This window comes from Hemicordylus capensis, chromosome 6, assembly GCF_027244095.1.
Source record: "Hemicordylus capensis ecotype Gifberg chromosome 6, rHemCap1.1.pri, whole genome shotgun sequence".
Taxonomy (NCBI): Eukaryota; Metazoa; Chordata; class Lepidosauria; order Squamata; family Cordylidae; genus Hemicordylus; species Hemicordylus capensis.
The window spans coordinates 145714215-145736729 of record NC_069662.1 but is presented as its reverse complement, the minus strand read 5'-3'; the positions used below and the strand labels follow the sequence as shown (position 1 = coordinate 145736729).

Below are 22515 nucleotides of genomic sequence, written 5' to 3'. Positions count from 1 at the left end.
GACTATTTTCATACAGTACTGTACTCTGATAAATGCTTGTGTCTGGAGTCCAAGTTTCAAATAATATTCTACCATCCATAGCCAAGAATAGAAAATGAATAGATTATTGAACTTCGTGATCTGCAGCATATAAATCAATGTATGAAATAGTGGGTTATTTTTAAAGTTTCTCTACTATATTTTAAGGGCCATACATGTATTCACATATGAATTCAACTAGACCTTTAAGAAAAAACAATGCAGAACTCTCTGAACTTAGCACCCATCCTTGTGAAATTTATTAGACTAGAAGGTGCTTCTGGTCAGGTCTAGTCAATGTCACCACTTCTTTGAGCACAAGACTAGGGAAGCCAACTGGGAAGTAGAAAAGGAGCAGAGCCCCACTCTCCCCAGACATACACACTCTCCTTACATTTGTACATTACGCTGAATTGTGGCTAGTGCCATTAGAGGACTAAAGGGCATCCTGTTGTGCTAGAGAGAATGACTGTCCAATATTGGGGACAATAAACAATGTTCCTCCCATGGGGAAGTTGCTAGCCAATACTCCCAAGCTGTACTACCTCATAAAAACTTTGAGGTAGAGAATATGCTATAGATTTATTTTTTTTTAAAGTACTCTGAAAGCATTCATTGGAGAAAGAATATGGCATTTTTGTTTTTCAAATAGCTTTCATAGGACAAGACATGCAGCTTTGGGTAGCAACAATCATGGTATCTTCTGGACCACCTGGAAGAAATGGGATTAGGGCACTGCTCTGATCCTACTCGCTGGGCAGGTTCCAGAAGGTGGTCCTAGGGGACTACTGCTCAATGCCACAGCTATTGTACTTCTCCATTTAACACATGTGCCTTTGTTTGCAGCTCCGAAACATGTGTTTCCCCCCTGGAAGAAAGAATGCTGCACCTCAAACTGTAAAAGAGCATCTATCCTTATGCAGCCCAACACAGCATCTCTCCAGTTACTTTGTCTTTTTTAACTACTATGGCGACGACTTCTTTTGGAACTAGGAACATTTGCTATATGTAAACAATTTTAGGTTTTTGTTGTTGAAAAGTGGTATATACGTATTTTTAAATAGTGATAAGTTGTCTGTCTGTTGCTCCAGTCCCTTGCTCTTTTCTCTTCAGAGGACTTTCTTTAGAGATTTCAGATTGTTCAGGTTCAACACTAACCAGCCACTTTTGCACAGCATCAACTTGTTAGAACCTGGTAATTAAGTTTTATACCTTTCTTTTACCCATGCTTTTGTTGTGAGCACATGGAGATTGTAAACTCTTCTCCTCAACTTCTATCAACTCAATAGCCAGTGTGGTGTAGTGGTTAGAGTGCTGGACTAGGACCGGGGAGACCCGAGTTCAAATCCCCATTCAGCCATGATACTAGCTGGGTGATTCTGGGCCAGTCACTTCTCTCTCAGCCTAACCTACTTCACAGGGTTGTTGTAAAAAAGAAACTTAAGTATGTAGTACACCGCTCTGGGCTCCTTGGAGGAAGAGCGGGATATAAATGTAATAACAACAACAACAACAACTCCTCATGGGAACCATCACATCCATTGGTTTCAGACATTTTCACCAATTAAATGTTGCTGTAATGCAATGAGCACACAGATCAAATAGCCATCAAGCAGCTAAACTAGAAGCCTGCCCCAACCACCATGCACCTAACTAATGTTATTCACAGGGTGCCATATAGTTTTAAGAAGTGTAACAGAAGACCAGTCGTCAATTGCATTTGGCTTGTATTTTCAAGCAGTTAAAGAACAGCACCCCATCCCCCACAACAGTGTAAGATAAATGTGGGATGACTATAGGTTGACCCCATGCTTTGTTCTTCCCATTCCAGGCACACAAAGTGAAAAGATTTAAACATACATCTGATCTGACAAGCTTTCAGGCTCACAAAGAATGTGGTGAAAGTGAAATCATACTCTGGGCATTTGCTAGCTCCTGTGTCAAAGGTTGTTAGTTTTTCAACTGCCAACTAACATTTGATACGGGACTGTCAACCCTCTGTACACTATGTATTTTGACAAAATCTTGATTTGGCCAACGAGAATTTTCTGAATGTTCCGTGTCAAAAACTTAGCATTCCATACAGGCTGGTGACGTCTAACAGCCAAGAATCATCAAAACTCTTCATCAGAAGAACAACAGTTATTCGACAGAACTATTTTAGAAATTGCTAAAATAAATCAGAACTGAACAAATCCAGGCTTCAAAAAAGCAAGAGAAAAATTAAAGGCCATTTCTTCAATATAACAACGAAATACATATAATGAAATATATTGACAGTTTTCCAGATACTTTAGCAAGACATATATAAACAAGCCACACATACTCTTTTTTCTTTCTTTCTTCATAAAATGCTTCTTAGGAACAGATTACCCATGAACATACTGGAGTATAAGCTCAGCTGGCTCCAGGAATGACAAACACTGAAGGTAGCAAAAATGTCTGCTGAGAGAAACAAGTGCATTCTTTTCCATTGGGAAGCACAGGCTCCCAGCTGTCATTATGAGGATAGTCTAGCTGTCACGTTAACAAACAGCAAGAATGAAGTATTTCAAACTATTCTGTCTCCTGGCACAACTTTCATAGTGACAATTTATCATTATTGTTAGGATGACCAGCTTTGGGGATACCAAAGATTCAGCCACTTCACCAGTTGCCAAACCAGATTTATTGGAGGAAATCTTATGCAAGACAGCTTCACAGTGTTTAAGTCCTTACTCCAAGAACTTTAGGGACAAGAAAGTGTCAGTCAAAAATCTGCATTGGCTGTGTGCAAAAGGATTCTCCATTGTACTGAGACCAAGTTGATACGTTTGTTATTTCAAATAGTGAGCTACTTCTACAATCAACTTCAAGCATTTAAGTGTAGCTTTTCTTTGGAAATAAAAGTTATGATCCTATCAAGAAACAATTCTCAGCTCAGCTCTCCCATTTTAAGTTTACCAAAACACCAAGATTTATGATTCTAGAGATAATTACTAAATGCTTTAGAAAGTGGATACAATCTTTGCAAATCATGCTAGAATTAAAACTAGCACAGATACCTAACTATTCTGACTCAAATGTTTTAAACTATTAACTTGCAGGTAAATTTTCACTGTGTATATAAGTTTTAAAATATTCCAGTATTGGAAGGAAACATAGGTCTGTCCAGTTCACACTAGAATATCCTCCAGAGCACCATGGGGTACTCCTGGCACAACTTTAACACTGCAAGCACTTCCATATTCACTTCAGCTGATGTGTGCATTGGGCTGCACACACAGTGAAGTAGAGTATTCACTCTTGCAGGAATTCCACAGGTTAGCCAGAACTTTTGGACTAGTAGCTATAAGAATTGTTGCATAAAGTCTGCAGTATTCTAGGCTACTGATTTCAGCTGGAATTGTTCCACAAAACACCCTGCAAATGATAGTCTGGATTGGTACCCATTATCTAGAACTAAGATGGTCATGCATGAAGTCCCATTAAGTCCCGTTAGTTTCAACAGGACAGAGTTAGTCATGACTAAATTGTCTCATTGATTTTAATAATGACGAACTGGCTGGGATTCTTCCCAGCCAGAAAAAGTCTTACCATGGGAATTTATTACTTTGAACTACAGTACGGACCTCAAGTGCTCCTATGGCATAGATAGAGTTTAACATTGAGCCCTGTCTCATGACTAGTGAGAAAGGGCTACCATGTCTACAGGTAGGAAGCCCAGAAGAGCTTACCTTCCTGCAGACGATCCTCCAGGCTTCCCTGGGCGAGTTAATCACCCGCTCAGATGAGCACCGGCTGCTGCCAGTGGCTCCAGAGGTCGGAGTGCTGGGACATATTGTCCCGCCTCCTGGAAATACCATAATGCACCATGTGTGGTGCATCATGGGGATCCCCCTCCCCTCCCCAGGCTCCCCACAGTCTGGCAGCCATGGCTGCCAGACGATTAAAAAAAATGGGGTTAGGATAGTGCTCGCTCTCCTAACCCCATTTCAGAGGAAGGTTTCACGGGCAGGTGTGCTGCCAGGATCGGGCCCAATCCCAGAGAGTTCACACGCACGTGCAAAACCAGGCTGGGCTCCCTTAGCCTGGTTTTGCAAGCACATGTGAATAGCCTCACTCATGTTTAAAATCAACTATTGAACTCATGAGTCTTTATCTAAAGAGTCTTCAGGGGCTCCCATTTGCAATTCTTTTACATATTCTCCCTTTTGCTACTGTGATAATTCTGGCAAATAAGGAAGCAGTTTCTACTGATCACCAAGTTAATCTAAAGCTCTGGTCACAGACCCTACTTATACCTAAAATGCCAAAACTTCAATAGAATAAAACAAAACAATATAAAACAAAACAAAATAAAACAACACACAGTGTTGTGGACATTACCAAGATGGACATGGTACTTCAAAGGGTACTTTTGATATTCTCTCCCACACCTATTCTGATAAAGTAGTTTTGACATGTACAGTGTAGAGTTTAGCTATGAGCACATTAGATGTTCTAAGACAGAACCCTCACTCACTATGGTAAAAGCACACTAATTTTATTGGACAAGCATTCCTGGAACCACCCAAATCCAGTTCTAGTTTTTGCTCAGCTTCCAATCATCTGCCTCCAACTTGAATCAGTACATGTGGAGAAATGCAGGGCTATACAGTCCCAATCTTGATGCTGGTCCATTCAAAAAGTGTTCTGGTTATTCTGCACGAAGCAGATAGATTCTAAACATTATTTTTATATCATACCTATGTGACTACACCTGATCTGTTGGTTGCCTACTTCTGTAACACCTGTCAAGCATGGATACAACCAGCATATGAACTTCAGCATGTTTCAAAACAAAGAACACAAGAAGCTCAAGGAGTCAAACCTCATGGGTTACATAACAGCTAAAGTAAGAGGCTAGTCAAACTTTAAAAAACCCGATCATACTGAAAGATTTTGAACATTAATTAACATATTTTGATACTGCCCAAAACCTGCACATCTGGGCACAAGATTCTGATCCCACAGTAAAAAAAAAAAAATTGTCTATATCTTTAGAGGTCATATTTTACCAAAACATCTGTTATGACAGGAAGGAGGTCCTATCGATTGAGGTAACACAGTGGATACATCTGTATTTAGTACACTTCTGAGGATTTCCTATCAGCAAAAGTCAGGATGTCCAATGACGAGGCAAAGGACCAGTGTCTTAACTCCTGCACTTCATCCAGTAAGCAACAGGAAAGAGTTGTACAAGTGGGGGGTGGTAAAATTATAGTGGGAGGGGAATGACAACAGGAAAATGCATGCTACTGGAAGTTCAGTGTGATCAAACCCTTGAGGTTGTTTATACAAATTTGTGGAAGAGGTCGGTAAAATGTCACTGGTAGCGGTGCAGTGGGCAAGAAGAGGACTCCAACCCTACTACATTATCTTTCTCTTGTCTCTATCCTACTTGTACTCAACACATCAACAGTTTCTACATCTTGATGTAAGTAGGACAGAAGGCTTGGTCCACATCCTATGTTGTGGCAATTTCCTGCTCTGAAGTTGTGCTGCTGGCAGAACAAGAGCCAGGACCAAGCCTACTTCTGCAGGCCCCATGCTTGCCTAACTAACAACTGAAGCCGGCTGGAGATACAGGTAAGACTGCTTTCCTACCCCCAAAGCCAGCTTCAAGTGGGGGGCGGGGATGACCAAAGCCTTCCTTATTGCATATCTGGCAGAATGCAGTTGTTACTTTGGCAAGCTGAAGTAAGAGAAGGAAGAAGATCTACAGAAGCAGACCCAGCCGTGACCTGTGCTCTGTCAGAGACAACAGCTAGAGAAAGTTGTCTGTTTTCACACCATGCTTACTAGTAATTAACAGCTAAGCTATCTCCCAGAAGTGCTCATTTACCTCTTGAGATTCTTCTGCTGGCATTCAACAAGAACTATGTTGAGTCGGCAACAAGTGACCCAGAGTGTTCTGCAACCAGTATAAATGAGACATTAAAGTGAATGTTCTCCCATATTTCTTTCTCTATTTATACTGGTTCAAAGTAACTACTTCAGAGGTCGACTATTGTCAAAAAAAAAGCAAAAAAAAAAAAAAGCATAGACATGGAAAATAAGGAGCCATGTCAAAATGGTAAAACCCGAGTTCATCTCTCTCCCCCCCCCTCTCTCTCACACACACACACACACACACTCACTCCACTGTCACTTTTTAAAAGCCTAGGCTGCGGTTAGGATTATGTGTGTCTTTCCACAGGTTCACGAGTAGATTACTAGTTTCCCCTTGCTGCAGAGTAAGAAGTATTACTAAAACATACAAGGCACTTCTGTAAGTAAAAAAAAATTGAAAGCAAGCTACAAGAGTGAGTGAGTGGATATAGATATAATATCTTAAAATGCCTGAAGGTTTTAGACACTATGAAGAATTCTTATTTTGTAAGTTAACCCAAGAACAGTGCTAAACATTTACTGTGTTTGTGTAAACAAACTATATTTGAAGAACATTTTGATTAGACATTTAGGACTTCAAGGTAACCACAAACATGAACTCGAGAATAAACTGACTAAAGTTAACCTACAGATACATGCACCCCATCAAACTCTTCTCAAACGTCAGTATCAGAAGATCAGAGACTGAACATCTCAGTGAAGCGCTTCCTCTGCTGAAAAACTGGAATGTTGACATCTCTCTGCAAAACGTTAAGTACTCCACGCCATTTCATTTCAAACGAGAAGACCCAACTCTTGATATTGAGGCTCAATTCAGATGTTCATCCAACTAATGATTTGGAAGGCTGCACCTCATTAAAAAGACTTGCACACTCTGTCCCATCCCCTCGTAGGCCTCATTTCTTTCCATGTCCTATTTAGTGCTAGCCATAGATTGCTGTGATACCTGAAATGGCAAACTATTGCAAGAACTTGCCCTCCAAACCAGGTCCTGAAATGTACGCCAAGTCAAGGTTTCAGATTCTGGTTTTACAATTAGCGCTTGCATTTACATCTGGCACTTTGGATAACATAGATACAGCCAGCACTAACCAAGAAACAGAGGGAAGGTGCACATAAGAGGGAGCACATGAGTTTACAGATTGTGAACAGTCCTCCGAATCAGGCACAAATGGGAGCCTCCCTTGTAGAGCTGAACAATTGCTTCATGGGGAGGGGCATTTTGACTGGAACAGTGGCACAAGGAGAAAAGGCTAGATACCTCTTCCCCACATGCCTCCGCCCAAATTCTGAAACATCCAAGGTTGCTATTCAAACACACACAATATATAGGCTGCCATCCAGAGTAATGCTGCACTGCTGTTACAGGTGAGGGGCAATTTCAGTCATTCTCCCCTTTCCTCTGATGCACACTGTACATCCCAAAAATATATTCCTGAGAGTTATGCACTTCTCAGGGACATATTTTTGGAAGGTACATTGTGGATCAGAGGGAAGGGGAAATTGACCAAAATTGCCCCTCCCCCTGTAGTGGCAACACAGCATTACTCTGGAGGACAGCTTATAGTTTAACCTTGTCTTTTATACCTGTTCACATATTCCCCCTCAGCTTTTGACAATGACATACTACCACACTGTCAAATCTAGTAATGTGTCAAATCAGCAAGGGAGAGCCAAGCCTTTCAGTCTGGCTATGGGGAGAGAAAATGTGCCCTATTGTACAGGCAAGAGGGCAGAACTTCCTATTCTTGACACTTTCACTGACTGTCAGAGTCACATAGCAAGACTTCCCCCCACTCGCATCAGTTCCAGTCAAATATTCTTACACACACAAATAGTGGGACAGAAGAAAGATGGGAACGCACATTCAGATGAGCATCTGAAGACCCATCTTACTGCAACTAATACAGTGTGATGGATAACTCTTTCAACAGATATGCTTCCCCATTTATAGCCTGCCCCAACTAGTCAGCCATTAGCAACCAAATCTCAGCCTGGTTACCTGGCAACAGGTATTCCCTCTTTTCCCCAACAACCATCCCCTTGCAAACAGTTTTACAACTTGCCAGAAGGAGGTGTAAGAAACCACATTTCATAGAAGGCAAAAATGTGTGTGAAACATGCCCCCCCTCTCCCCCACTGTTTTGGCTCACTACATTTTAAAATCAAATTAGCATAAATATATTTTTGAGCTACAGTTCTGAATATGACTGCCAGTTCAACAATACTGCATCTCTTCTGCACAACAGATTTACAAGAGATATTTAAGTTTCTTTACCTGCACTAAGGGGTCATAGAAATTTACATTCAGCATATTAAAGATAGGTAGGTGAAGAGTTTTATAGTACAAAAGCAACTATGCCATATTCCAAAACACTGGCCTATGTTTTAAGCAGTCGCCTCTAATGGAAGAAGAGTCCAGGTAACACTGCTTGGCCATTCCTACTTCAAAAGATCTCCCATTAAGCCCGAAAAAGCCATAGCAACACATATTGTACAATATTTCTATTGGTCTGCTGGGACCAACTGCTACTCACACCCTCCAAGTCCATCAGCAGCCAGACACCCAGCAGCTAACAGAGAAGAAGGAGAGAGACTGCAAAGCCCTTACTATTGGCTTGCTGAGACTAATGGAACTTTATAGTGCTTGTGTTAGCCACCTGGGTTGTGTGTGTGTGGTTTTGGTTTTAAATGAGAGGCAGGATGCAAAAATTAAAAGTAAGCTTAAAGGCTATGCCACAGGCTAGTATCAACAACAAAAAAGCAAAATAAGATTTAGCCTAGTTGAACTCTTCCAACAAAAGGCTCTTCCTTCCTCATGAGTAAGAATGCATAGCCTAACAATTTCTCTCATTGCAGAGCCCTAAATTAGAAAATTAAAAAAAGCATGCTAACTTTAGTCCACATCATGGATTGCTTTGTGTAGAGTTAAGTCCAGGCAACTAGTTGAACTCTCCCTTAGTTACCGTCCTCCATTAAGCATGAAACCAACAATCAGCAGCTTATATTCTGATAATATAAGCATGCTAACTGTCTTGGGGAAATAGCTCCAAAAGGGTACACATCAAACATATCAATAAAACAAACTATAATAAATTCCCAATTCTTCACTGATAGTTGGTGCATTTAGGCAGTGTTCTCCCAAAAGTCAATATAATTCATTTCTTTCAAAGCAGATCTTACTTCTTTGAAGAAAGTTTTCCCAAAGAATTGTGTAGGAGCCTTTCAACAGAGATGGGAAGGGGCAGTGAAGGAGTAGAAATAGAAAAGGGAAGTCCCGTCTATCTACTCAGAAAATCTTACCATTCTGTTTATCTACTTCCCTTCTATATAGGTTCTGGGGTTTCATCCTCATCTCTCCTGCTCCAGCATAGGCCATGCATCTTGAGCAGTGCACTTTTCCATAATATTGACTATTCAGTTTGACTTACCTTTGTTGATGCAAGCAGAGATTAGATTAAGGGGTTTTAGGTCAGACTCCCTGTCTCTTACATACATAAGCCATCTGCGGGGGCTGTTGAAAGGGCATGGGTAAGTTAAATTATGATGGCTATTGTCTCACTGGATAGCCCCACCTGTTTTTGGCAAAAGTTGTGTTCATGATACAAGCAAGTCATTACAGGTGTGGTCACCATGATGCAGGCAGAGTTCCCACTTCTTGTTCACCACCATGCACTCAGTTCTCTCCTCTGTATCCCCCAGTGCAGACAATCTCTATTCACAATTGTCCAAGAGCACCACGCTACCAAGAAAGAAAGTATTTGAGATTAGGCACTATCAATATTTCTAGAAGCAGACACTCCCTATAGGGGAAACCATGCTTCATATTTCAACAGTGTCAAATACAATGCATGGAAATTAAAAAAAGAGAATAAATGGAGGACAAAATACCAGATATTCATTGGTATTGTAACTAGTACAATTAGAATTCTATCGGAGCTTGCTAGAACTACAGCATACTGACAACAGAATATCAACCATGCAAAAATCCTGTTGAAAGAAACGCAAGACTGCATTACTGTAAGTAAAGTAAAGTGTGCTGTCAAGTCAATTTCAACTCCTGGCGCCCACAGAGCCCTGTGGTTGTCTTTGGTAGAATACAGGAGGGGTTTACCATTGCCTCCTCCCGTGAAGTATGAGATGATGCCTTTCAGCATCTTCCTATATCGCTGCTGCCCAATATAGTACCAGCGGGGATTCGAACTGGCAACCTTCTGCTTGTTAGTCAAGCATTTCCCTGCTGCTGTACTTGAAAAATATTCCAACACATACAATTTGAATTCACCTAATCATGTACATATTTAGAGTACCATAGGAAGCTGCCTTATACCAAGTCGGGCTATTGGTCAATCTAGCTCAGTATTTTCTACACTGACTGGCAGCGGCTTCCCCAAGGTTTCAGAAAGGAGTATCTCCCAGCACTACTTGGAGATGCTAGGGATTGAACTGGGGAACTTCTGCATGTAAAGCAGATGCTCTACCACTCAGCTATGGCTCCATCTCCATCACTATATATTTCAGATGTCCTGTCATTAATACACATTTTCCATCCATTTCTGAAGCATGAACACACTTGAGGGTTTTTCAGAAAAAATCCTATTATTTTCCAAACCTTCACAATATAGCTCCTAAATACCAAGACAATCCTAGTAGAATGATTCTTAAGTGCATTAACATGATAAGTCAACTTCCTAGATAAGGTTCATGATAGCACTGGGTTAGAGCTGTGAGGGGCAGTGGAGAGAAGCATCTTGATAGTCTGACAGTGCACTACTATGCATGGAAGCAACTCCACTGTGTTCAATGAAGCTTACTTGCCAAAAAATCTGCATAAAGTTGCAGCCTAAATAAACAAGCTTAACAACATAATTGGGTTCTCCTTATTAGGCTCCTTCAATCCATGTGGCCATAAGGGGCATTCCTGTGCCTTAAAGGATTACACAAATAGAATGTTGACAGGTGCACCTTCTCCCGTCTGATCAAGTGATGGAAGAGACTGTCTGCTGAAGCCTCTGGATGACAGCAGAACACTGCTAGTCTACTGATCAAATGAGTGCATCACATGACACTATGGGCAGAACTAGATGACAATCACAGCGGTGAATCTGAACATTCTTCTTGCTTGGACTCATTGTCCCCTGCTGGTTGTACTACTTTCAAAGAAGGGTGGTATCCTGTATTTCAAATTTGGATGACAAATCCAGTGCCTGTTTGCACTGTTTGACTGCTGTCAGAACGACTTTAGATAAACACTATTTTCCTGCTATTTAGAATGGATATTTCAAGACAAGAACCTACATCTTCAGAGTACATCACTGAAGCTACTGGGAAAGAATGTGCACTAATGGAGCAACCCAAGACCATCAGGCCTATTTCTATCCCACTTTCCCTGCGGTATGCCTCAAAGAAGTTTTAGAGCGACATAAATGGGGTTCCCTGTGGACTCCCACAAACTTCAACAACATAACTACATCAGACACATACATACAGGAGGCCTAAAACTGAAGCCTTAGTTTTAAGAAGTTCCTCCACAATCATGAACTAGACGTTAGGATAGGGTTTCCATTGGCCAGCTTGATGACCTCTTATGTTTGGAACTTTTAAGTCTGGAATTTTAAGATGTTATTGTGAAAGGCATGATACTTAATAGGAAAAAGGCACAAGGGAAAAAAATGTTTTATACCAAGCTGCTATCCTGCAATCATCTCCTGCTCTACAATTCATTGTATGCAATACACACTATTAGTAAGCACTAAAAAGTAATTATCCATTACTACTCCAGAGTATGGTCATCAATGTAAACATGATGTTGTGAACTCTTAACTCTTAACACATTTTCTAAAAGAGAGAATATATGAACTTCTTTTAAAAGTACTACACACAATACCAAGAGACACGTCAGGTAATACACATGAAATCCCAGAAGACAGTGATTCAAAGTTCCAAGAATAGCTATAACTACCACCATCCAGAGCAACTGATGATCAAACTACTTGTTATTTAAATCATGTGCTTTGGAAGCACATGTTTGCTATTTTAAAAGCCTGAATGGCAGCAGGATCACACCCATGCACACTGACAACAGCAGGGGATAGCTGAGCTTTAACCTAACCCCATATTCCCAGTCCAGTCAGGTCTCCCTGCGGCTGCCATTTGCAAAGGAAAAAAGCTGCCATTAGTGCCAATGGCAGGTGTTTCCCCCCTGCCCCCAGCACAAATAGCAGCCATGGCAGAAGGCAGAAAGAGTACAGATTGGACCATCACAGCAGGACAGGACTAAAAATCCCTCCCTACCATGGTCCCTATCTATCTATCTATCTATATTAAGCTTTAAACAACACACACATACCCCTCCCTAGATTGATCCGGATGTGCTCCAATTGAACCCAGAGCTCTGCTCCATTTTCCTTACAAGACTGCTACCTGCTGTTAAGAACATAAGAAAAGCCCTGCTGGATCAGGCCCAAGGCGTACCTTGTCCAGCATCCTGTTTCACAGTGGCCCACCAGATGCCCCTGAGAGGCTCACAGGCAAGAGGGGGTCATGTCCCCTCTCTTGCTGTTGCCTCCTTGCAACTGGAATTGAGAGGCATCTTGCCTCTGAGGCTGGATGGAGATGGCCTATAGTCACCAGACTAGTAGCCATTGATAGTGAGCCACTGCCAAGCACCTATATATGCACACACAAGATATCCAGCCCCTAGCTTTTATACTCATAAGGTTTATTGCTATTGTATTTAGGTTCCAGAATGTGCCTCTAGGCAACCAGGCAGATGAGAAACTGAAGGGCGGGGGGAGAAAGGTATTTGCAAGCAATGTTCCCTCCAACTGGGATTCCCAGATGTTGCTGACTACAACTACCATAATTGCCAGCCAAAGGCCACAGCAGCTAGGAATGCTGGGAGTTGTAGTCAACATCTGGGAATCCCTCTTATGGGGAACAATGTTTGCAAGGTATGAACTGATAATGTTGGAAGGCAAAGGCAAGAGCCAAGAGCAACAATCACAGAGTATTTCCTGGTATTAAAACTTTGTCCTATCCCCTCCAGCAGTAAACAAAATAAGCCATGCCTAAACAAGTATTGCTTATTCAAGATTTATAGTTTCCAGCAGTTTTGAAGATATGGAAAAAAATTAGTACTTTTGGAAGAAACTAAAGTTAGGGAAAATTTAAATATATAATACTTTAATAAACTAACATTTCATGTTCTTAAAGTATTACGTATTATGTACAGCATGACACTTTCCCCCCAGAAGTAGATCAGTGTTCAAAGGACTTACTCTTAAGTAAGGGTGACCTTCACACATATGATTTTACTTATAAAACCTAGAAATCAATTATATTATAGTTTACAGGAGGAGAGGAAGATAGAAAGCCTTAGTTTCTTGGGTGGGGGGCAGGCAGGGGGAGAAGGGCCTTTTCAAAAATAGTGACCAGCTTTGGAATTTATTGTCTTGGGACTTGATCTGCCCCTTGTCTGTCTTGAGACAATACGGTCAGGGCACTGTTTCATCAGGAGTGCCTGAAAATTTGGTTCTGAATTTGGTTTCATTGCTAATGCTGTAGTTGATCTGTTGCTGGCGTATACTTTTGTTGATGTATTTTTACTGCTCTATGGCTAGGTAACTATTAATGTATTCTTTTTCTATTTTATTTACATTATTAACTGCCTTGGGGATTCCTTTAGGTCAGGAAGGCAGGCAACTATTTTTTAAATAAATTTAATAAATCATTTTTAAATAATTAAATGTTAATGAATATTCACTCAGTGTGAAATATACTAAACATTGGAGAAAGTACACTTGCCCTCACTAATTTACTATAATATTCTCATTTATAATGAAAATTGAGACGGTGAAAGTGACTTAGGACCAAACAGTGAATGTGTGGCATACAATCTTTCAGCACAACGTAGAATAGCACTTTAGGAATTTGACAAATAAAGATGCCTTCTATCCCAAAGAAGATGACAGAGTAAGAAAAGTGGAAGTTTGCCCTTCCTAGACTCCCTCCAGGGTCAAAATGGTTAAGAAACCATGCCATTGTTCCATAGGCAATGAGAAGCATCATACAGCCGTTTCTCCCATGCAGAGGAGTGGGAGAAAGGACAGTAGCAATGCAGTGTCCTAAAGCCTCAGAAGAGTTCACTCAAGTACGATGACACCTTTGTCCTTTCATCACTGCTGTTTCTTCTGTCCAAGCTAGATTTATGATCATTTCGGCTCTAGTCTACAATGCACAAAGCTAATATGCTGGGGGGGCAAGGGGGGGCGGGGCTGCTGGCAGTGTGGCACTCTTCAAATGTAGTAGAACAAAATACCAGCAATACTGCAAGGGCTGTTATAGTGTAGTGGCAAGGAGTGCAAGCCAGAAGTCCTGGTTCAAATCTCACCTCAGCCATGAACTCACTAGGTAGCTTTGGAAAGTTATTATCTCTCATTCTCAGTTCAAACATCTGCAATATGGTGATAATACTGCTTTATCTTACAGAGCTGTTGCAGAGATTAGTGAAAGAATATGTCAAGTGCTTTGAATACTCCAAAAGGACTATATAAGTGATAGATAGTAGTATTAGGATTCAGGTACTTGGCATTATGGTAGTAGTATTTAGGCACATTTCCAGTAAGATAACAGGCATATATTCAGACACAGTTGTTACTATGGTCAAAGTTAAAGCTGTTCAATACAAGTACAGTAGCCAATAGCCATTTTCACTGAATAGATATTACTCTTCACAAACTTCAGGAATACAGAAGCCTACCCCAGCCACAAATGCTATGAACTTCCACCCCACCCCGCTGCAAACAGATGCTTTCATACAAAGTTAGCAAGAACCCTGCATATTGGCTTCAATGCTGTTTTGATTTTTGCCTTAACTAGACATGATATTTATGAAAAAAATGTTATTCAGGCTGAGCAGGCTTATTCTAACCTAAGTTGGCATGATTCAAATTTTAATGTTTAAATTTACATATCAAAATTCAAGTACTGAAATTTCCACTCAAAATTCAGATGTCAAGTATTATGTTTGATTCAAGTTCAGCCTCTTTTTTAAAATGTTAACTTCAGTTTCAAAGTAAGTGATTATATGTAGTGTGTTATGGATATTAGATCAAATTATAGTAGTTGACTTCCCACTCTCTGATCTATAAAGTTACCATATTTCTTCATTCTTACACATGTTCTGTGGAAGAATATTTGTATAATATTTAAGCCTTTGGTTTTGGATACATGTTAATGGTTGCAATATCCTAGCTATTCAAGTACGGACACTTCCGTACTTGAATAAGGGGTTGAAGAAATTTGTAGTCTTAAATCTGCACTTTAAATTGCTAGATTTACCAGATATGGAATTTATGCAGAATTCCTCTCAGCTATATTAAGCATAAAACTTAACACACGTTTAGTTGTGTTCAAGTAATTTGTAAATATCGATTAAATAAACAATTTGTATAGCCATATATTTATCAAGATGACAGAATAATCTGAATCTAACAGGCAGACACTACAAAATACTACTGTAACCACCTCTGACAATATAAAGCATTTTTATCACCACCCTGTGCTAACCAGGTTAAGGGAGGATAGTAAGGCAATTACCTTTAGCTATTAAAGGGAGTACATACCTCATAGATTATGCTAAAATACTAAGGCATATACCTCTATACAGGGGGAGAAGAGAAAGAAGGCAGTAGTAGCAATTCACAATTTAATAAGAAGAGGAGGCAAAGCTACCAGTAGAAAAAAAGGTGTTTAATATTTGAATGAGTCCTTTTTCAAGTTCTGTGGGGGGGTTTAAGGGTGTGTATACAGTACTCCATTAGGTCAGTAGTACTACTTAAGTTTGGTGTTACAACCAAATAAAAGCCACACTTCTGAAAGTCAGTCTATCATAATAAACTGTCCTCAATGCTGAAGACAGAGAAATTGCATAGGATTGTTAGCAGACAGTGCCTATCTTTGAATGGCAAGAAATCAATAGCACCTTTATAAAAGAGATTTGGCACAGAAATAATTTCAATGGCTCATCTGTGGCAATGGCTTAAGGGTTAACTTTCCCTAGCAATTCTGATCAGTAAACATTTGCAAGTCAAACAGGAACCTACTGCTGAGAAATCTCTATTATCTAGCATCTATTATCATTCTAGCCTACCCAGTGGTTAACATACAGCAGCTCAAGTTCTTCTTCATTTGTTAAAACATTATATTCCAGTCAGAAACACACAACAACAGGCTTTCCTCCAAAACCCAATACAGGTGTGATGGTTTGGATCAAATATCATGAAAAACGAAGAGATACCTGGGATAGCATTGTATCCCACACACCTTTTGTTTTCTACGAGTCATGCATGCTGCAGACAAAATGGTTTGTGCTAAATAGCCTCAAATCTGTTTTTCTAATATTAAACACAAAGGAAAAGCACTGACAGCAAGCATGGTAAATAAATCCCTCCCTTGAGAATGAAAGCAGCAGACAGGAGAGGGCTGACATGCATGCTAGAGAAACCTCACACACCATTTTTTTTTCTACCTGCACAAGTTGCCATTTGCTGCAGCCGTCAGAATCCCTTTTCCCCCGTTGATTTCAAGAGCTAGATATTCGGGAACTCTCTCTAAGCATCTGTTGATACGCTTTACAAGTATGATATTCCAATTAAGAGTACATTTAAGAGAAAATCCATTTTCTTCCCTGTTCAGGTAAACATGTATACAGCTCCTGCCCAGAGACTGGGTGGTTCAGACTCACATGTCACACACATGTCGTCAGCAACAAGAAAAGCCCCCTTTCGCTATCATTAACATTTTAAATAAGGTAAGGCGAGAGGAGCACTTTCCGAACTTACCTTTAATAAAGCCTCAGCATTAAACAGACACACACAAAGATGTTGTCTAAAACAGGAAATTAGCACTGCAATATGTATCCCGTATATATCCCAATACCTTCTATAAATAAACCCACCCCAAACAGAGCAGAGAACTACTACTTCACAACCATCAGATCAACTTGTTAGCAGGCCAATGTTTATGTGCTCATTTCACACGTTCAGTATCAGAGGTCGTGGCTCCCCCCACCCCCGCCCGGGAAACCATAATACCTACTCGGAGATATTAAAAACCCGTGCAAAACGTCATGATCTCGGACCAGCCGCGAAAACCCTTCCTATCCATAACCGTATACAGGAAATGCCGCACGAAAGCTAAAAAAACTGCCAAGAAAGGTTATAAAACCTCCCGTTTTACATCCTATGAGGTCACCAGCGAGGCTAAGAGCTTCCCTGTTATTTTCTAGAATTATTATTTTTTTAAAAATAAAATAAGTCAAATAATGAAGTTCTTTGGTATTTATTCCCGCACTTTTCGACGCAGCTTTCAGTATAATATGTACCAAAAAAAAAAGAGGGTGGAGGAAGAGACAATCCATAAACCTGAAAAGTAAGCGTCATTCCTTATATAGGCTGTAGCAGTTGTTCAGAGCCAGCGAAAGGGGGGCGGGGGTGCGCAGCGGCCAAACCGTTACCACCCATTATTATAATGATTATACAAACAGGTACCTCGAAATCCAAGAAGAGGGCGAGAGAGAGAAAGAAACTTGGCCGATGCAAGCCCGTCCCCTCCCAACCCACACAGAAGATCCCCACATTGCGTTGATGATAATGAGAGAGAGAGAGAGAGAGAGAAAAGAAACCCACTTCTAACACTTCTGCCAAGATCTGGAGGTTGGCCGGGGGTGTGGGAGGAGAAACAATATGTTCAATGGCCAGGGAGATAAATCAACATGCACTGCAGGCACTAAAAGAGGCGGAGGCGAAAGTAGCGAGTGGTTGGTGGGGTGGGGGGAGGAAGACAGAAGAAAAAGCAGAGGAGGGAGGGGAGGAGGAGGAGGGGGGTCCCTTTCAAAGTGATCTCAGGGGTGCGCATGTGGTGCGTCTCCCTTGCCAAAAAGAAGAAAAGAAAATCAATACCCACTGCAGCAAGCAACAGTGCTTCCCTCGCCTCCACCCCCTTTTTCCTCCTTCCCCAGTGGGGGCCAAAACACGCCACGCTAGTCCAGAGAGCGAGGTCCCCCTTCCAGTCCCGCTGCCTCGGTGTTTCCTTACTGGGTCTGGCAACCAGGTAGCGGAGCCGCCGCTGCCCGCAGTCCCCCTAACCCGAGTCCACCTCGCCTCCCCACAGAGCACCCAAAACAACATCAACAACTACTACTACTGAAGGGGTGGGGGGGGCATTTAGGGAAGCCAGCAAAAAAAGCGCTGCGATTCACTCGCACTTTCCGGGATATGGGGGGGGGAGGGAGAGAAGAGAGACAAGCAGCTTTCTCTCCCCTCCCCAGCAATAGGACCCCGAAAAAGTTCGGGGAGCGGGGCGCCTCGCCCCTCAGAGGCCGGGGACCCACCTCCTCCGCCCAGGTAATAAGTTTCCAAGTTGGGGGTGCGGAGGTCGCAGCGAGGCGAAGGAGCGGCCTCCGTCCTCCTCCTGCCTGGGAAGAGAGCCGGACACGGCGGGCGCCCCTTTCGCTTATCCCCCCTCGGGGAGGGACGCGAGGAGGACGAGGCGGCCAGGGGGACAGCCGCACGCAAGAGACCCGCCGCGGCCGGCCAGCGGGGCAGAGCGGAGCGCAGGCTGAGCGGGCGGCGCGCGGGGACGGCGGCAGGAGGAGCAGGAGCAGCGCAGCGAGGGCTGCTGCGTGTAACGGTCCCCGGGCAGACAGGCGAGAGCGAGCGGCAGGAGCAGCAGCAGTGAGGAGGCACCGCTAGGCGGAGGAGGAGGCAGCTAGGCGGGGAGGGAGAGCGGGCGGGGAGGGAGCGAGGCAGGCAGGCACCAGGTAGCGGGTCTAACGGTGCAGAGGGAGCCGGGCTCCCCGCGAGCAGCGCCCGGGAAATTACTTTCTACTTCTCGCCGCCGCCGCCTTGTCCTCCTCCCGCTCCCCTTGCCTCTTCTCTGCCCCCTTCCCAGCGCTCTGCCCGACCCCCGGTCCAGCCCCCTCGGCGGCCCCAGCCTAGCGCGGGCCGCTGCCCGGCGGAGCTGACTGACCGTTATTGCGCCTCGGGTTCGCCTGCTTCCTGCGCTTACACCTGGGGCCATCCGCCATGATCCTCTCGCTTGTGTCTAAATGCTCCAGTCACCTCCTCCCCCCCTCCCCCTCGCTGCTCTCCCCCCCAACCCCCGCCCGGACCTGGTTTACGACACTGGGTGGTTGGGTGGTGTTTTTTTTTTTTTTTTTACATCACCTTCCTACACCTAGTGCTCGGCCGCCGGAACCTTGTTGCCAGGGGAGACGGCCGCTTTACGGCAGCACGTTTGAACCGGCAGGAGGGAAAAGTTTCTCTCTCCCTTGCTTGGAGGCCGCAGGTACTTAGCGCGTGGAGCGGGAGAGAAGATAGAGAGCGCTCGCGGGAGGAGGGGGGATTTCCCCTTTACGGGGGTACCTAAGGGGAGGGGCAGAGAGAGGGAAAGTCAGAGAGAGAAAGAGAAATCCCCTCAGGCGCGCGAAGCGGTGTGTGAGCGCGCGGGCGCTGGCCAAAGTATAGGCGAGCGCTCAGCAATTGGCTTTAATGTTCTCGGTGCTGGACGGGGCTTCCGTTAGGCGGGCGGGGGCATTCTGACTTCGCCCGCCTTCTCACCCCTTCAGAAAAGTTAGGAAGCAAAAGCAAAACCTAAAGCAGTTTGAGGGGAAGGAAATGAGCAAATAGGAAAGGAAGACACTGAACGGCCACAGGAACGCATCGAGGCTCCTGAATAGCCCATAGGAATGAACGGAGCGGGACCTGCTACCGTTATTCCCTCCCAATGCAGAGAAGGAGACGGAGGGTGACAGCAGCCGGCCTCAATGGGTTTTGTACTCTGAGGCTGCAATCCTGTGCACTTATCTGGGAGTTAGCCCTATTCAGCAGAGGGACACTTGCTTCTGAATAAACTTGCAAGGGATTGCACTCTGTCACGGAGGGTTGCAATGGTGGTTCTGTCAGATGACCAAAGCCTGCAAAAAAAAAAGCTCTCTATGAAAGACTAAATTTGTTAGTCACTCTTTAAGGTGTCACAAGGCTCTATCTTGTGCTTGCTGTGGTACATTAAGGTTGCGGTTCTGGGCAGCCTTTCCAACCTTCACTAAACACACTGAGACTCTTTCTGAGTAAACAAGCATAGGATTGCACTGTTAGTAATCTAGGACTGCAACATTGGTTGCATGCATCTGGTGAAGTGGGCTCTATTCCATGAAGGTTTATGCTATAAATTTACCACCAGCCTTGCACTAGTCCACTGCTAACTCAAACCTGATTGGTGATGACTGGAGACAGGACTTTACGAACAGTAGTGTGCACCTGTGGAATTCTGGCAAGCTTCCACACTGACTTTTTAAAAAATGGGCCTTTAAGATCGCTTCATTCCATCTAGATTTAATCCCTGACTCTGCTGAGATCTTAGCCAATTTTAACTCTGGGTTTATTCTGCTGCACATGTTTCTGTTTCTTTACTTTTCTCTTTCATATGTGGATTTCTTTGGTGTTTTAATTGTTATAAACCAATATTCTTGTGTAAATTGCTTTTTTTAGGAAGTGGTGTAAAAATATTCTAAATAAATACGTACATAAAATAAAGAAAATAAATAAGGCACATTTAGGGTGCCAAAGGACTCTGTTTTTACTGCAAAGGTCTAACACAATTACTTTGAAAACTGGTTAATTGACTGGTCAGGTACTGACAATTGACTGTCTCTTATGTGACTGATCAAATATTTTGTGAAAGTAGGACTGCATTTAATAAAACACAACAAATTCTAGTAAGAACTAATCAGCCTACTTTCCTTTCACTGTCTGTACAACTGGACTAAATTTGGTTCAAATCGAGGTCTACAAGTTAGATCTCTTGCACCTCAAATGTTCATGCGTTTGCCATCTTGGATCAGGGTGGATGACATCGTTACAAACTAAACCACTGAAGTGTCCCTGTGTGTCACTCACTACAACAATACAAATTTTGGTTCAAATTGGTTAGACAGTCCTCAAGTTAGTGCACTTGTGCCTCAAATGTTTATGTGTCCGCCATCTTGAATTGGGTTGGATGACATCGTCACAATCTACGCCATTGTTGTGTCCCTATGTGTCCCTACAGCTGTACCAAATTTGGTTCAAATCAGTTAAGCGGTCCACAAGTTAGCCCACTTGCGCCTCCAAAGTTTATGTGTCCACCATCTTGAACTGGTATGGATGACATCAACACAAACTATGCCGTTGAAGTGTCCCTGTGTGTCACTCACTGCAGCTGTACCCAGTTTGGTAGGGATGTGCGAAACGTTTCGGGTACAGAATGATCTGTAGCTGAAACGGCCAATTTCGGGTGATTCGGATCCGAACCGAATCACCCTCGAAGCCCCCCAAAATTATTCGGATACGAAACGAATCACGCCTGTTTCTGATCCAAAATATTTGTTGTTTCGGCCCTCCATTTTGTGGCCGATAAATGCCTTCTTCTTCTCCCTCCATTTTGAGCAATGACATCAAATTGAATTTCCCGCCTTTTTGCCTCCCATTGACTTCAATGCAAAAAGGTCTAATGTGATGTCTACTCGAATTTCGGGTCCCAGGGCCAAAAGAGTGGGGTGGTGTGGTAGTGCCTAATGGGTGGAGGCTATCACCCAGATTGCAGAGGGATTGGCCAAAGGGCTGATTTTTGGTGAATTTCTGAAGTTTTAGTGTCTTTGGGGAAGATTGGGGGCATAATGTGGGATCTGGGGCAGAAGAGTGGGGTGGGGTGGTAGTGCCTAATTGGTGGAGGCTACCACCCCAATTGCAGAGTGATTGGGCAAAGGGCTGATTTTTGGTGAATTGTTGAAGTTTACGCATCTTTAAGGTTTTCCCCCATTAGGTATAATGGAGGGTGTATCACTTCACGTCGGGGGGGGGGGGGAGGGGTGGCCCAGAGCTGTGTGGGGTTGGTGGTAGTGCAAGATAGGTGCAAGGAAGCTAGCAGATTTTTTTCAAAGGATTTGGGCAGAGGTCTGGTTTTCGGTGAATTGTTGAAGTTTACGCGTCTTTAAGGTTTTTCCTCATAAGGTATAATGGAGGTTTCAGCAGCCCCATAAGTGCGCTTGGGGGGTGCTGGGGTGGCCCAGAGAGAGTGGTGATGTAGTGCACATAGGGTGCCAACCACCCCCATGGGTTTCTTAGATGTTCTGAGTGTAGATTCTATGATAGCAAATGAGAGTGGATTCATGGTGTCTCATTAAAAATCTCATTTGCTATCATAGAATCCACACTCAGAACACCTCAGAAGCAACAAAACTCCAACAAATGAAATCACCAAAAATCAGCCCTCTGCCCAAATCCTTTGAAAAAATTCAGGTAGCTTCCTTGCCCCTACCCTGCACTACCACCAACCCCACACCGCTCTAGGCCACCCCTTCCCCCCCACCCCCGATGTGAAGTGATACACCCTCCATTATACCTAATGGGGGGAAACCTTAAAATCAAGTAAACTTCAGAAATTGACCAAAAATCAGACCTCTGCCCAGTCACTCTGAAATTGGGGTGGTAGCCTCCACCCATTGGGCACTACCACCCCACCCCACTCTTTTGGCCCAGATCC

General features: G+C 43.1%; 1 protein-coding gene across 4 annotated transcripts in view; it reads right to left on the bottom strand.

Annotated features, from left to right (window-relative positions):
* The window catches only part of ZEB1 (zinc finger E-box binding homeobox 1), a 112234-nt gene extending 93141 nt beyond the window's left edge, over positions 1–19093 (bottom strand). The window contains exon 1 of one of the 4 annotated variants that reach the window (XM_053261916.1): positions 18964–19093. In XM_053261916.1, the coding sequence (XP_053117891.1) occupies positions 18964–19021 (58 nt within the window). In that variant the 5' untranslated portion in view covers positions 19022–19093. Of the gene's footprint in view, positions 1–17031; positions 17048–17483; positions 17505–18325; positions 18584–18963 lie in introns of those variants that run through there. The other 3 variants (XM_053261917.1, XM_053261919.1, XM_053261920.1) reach the window with 3 other exon arrangements.
* Positions 19094–22515: the final 3422 nt, after the last annotated feature.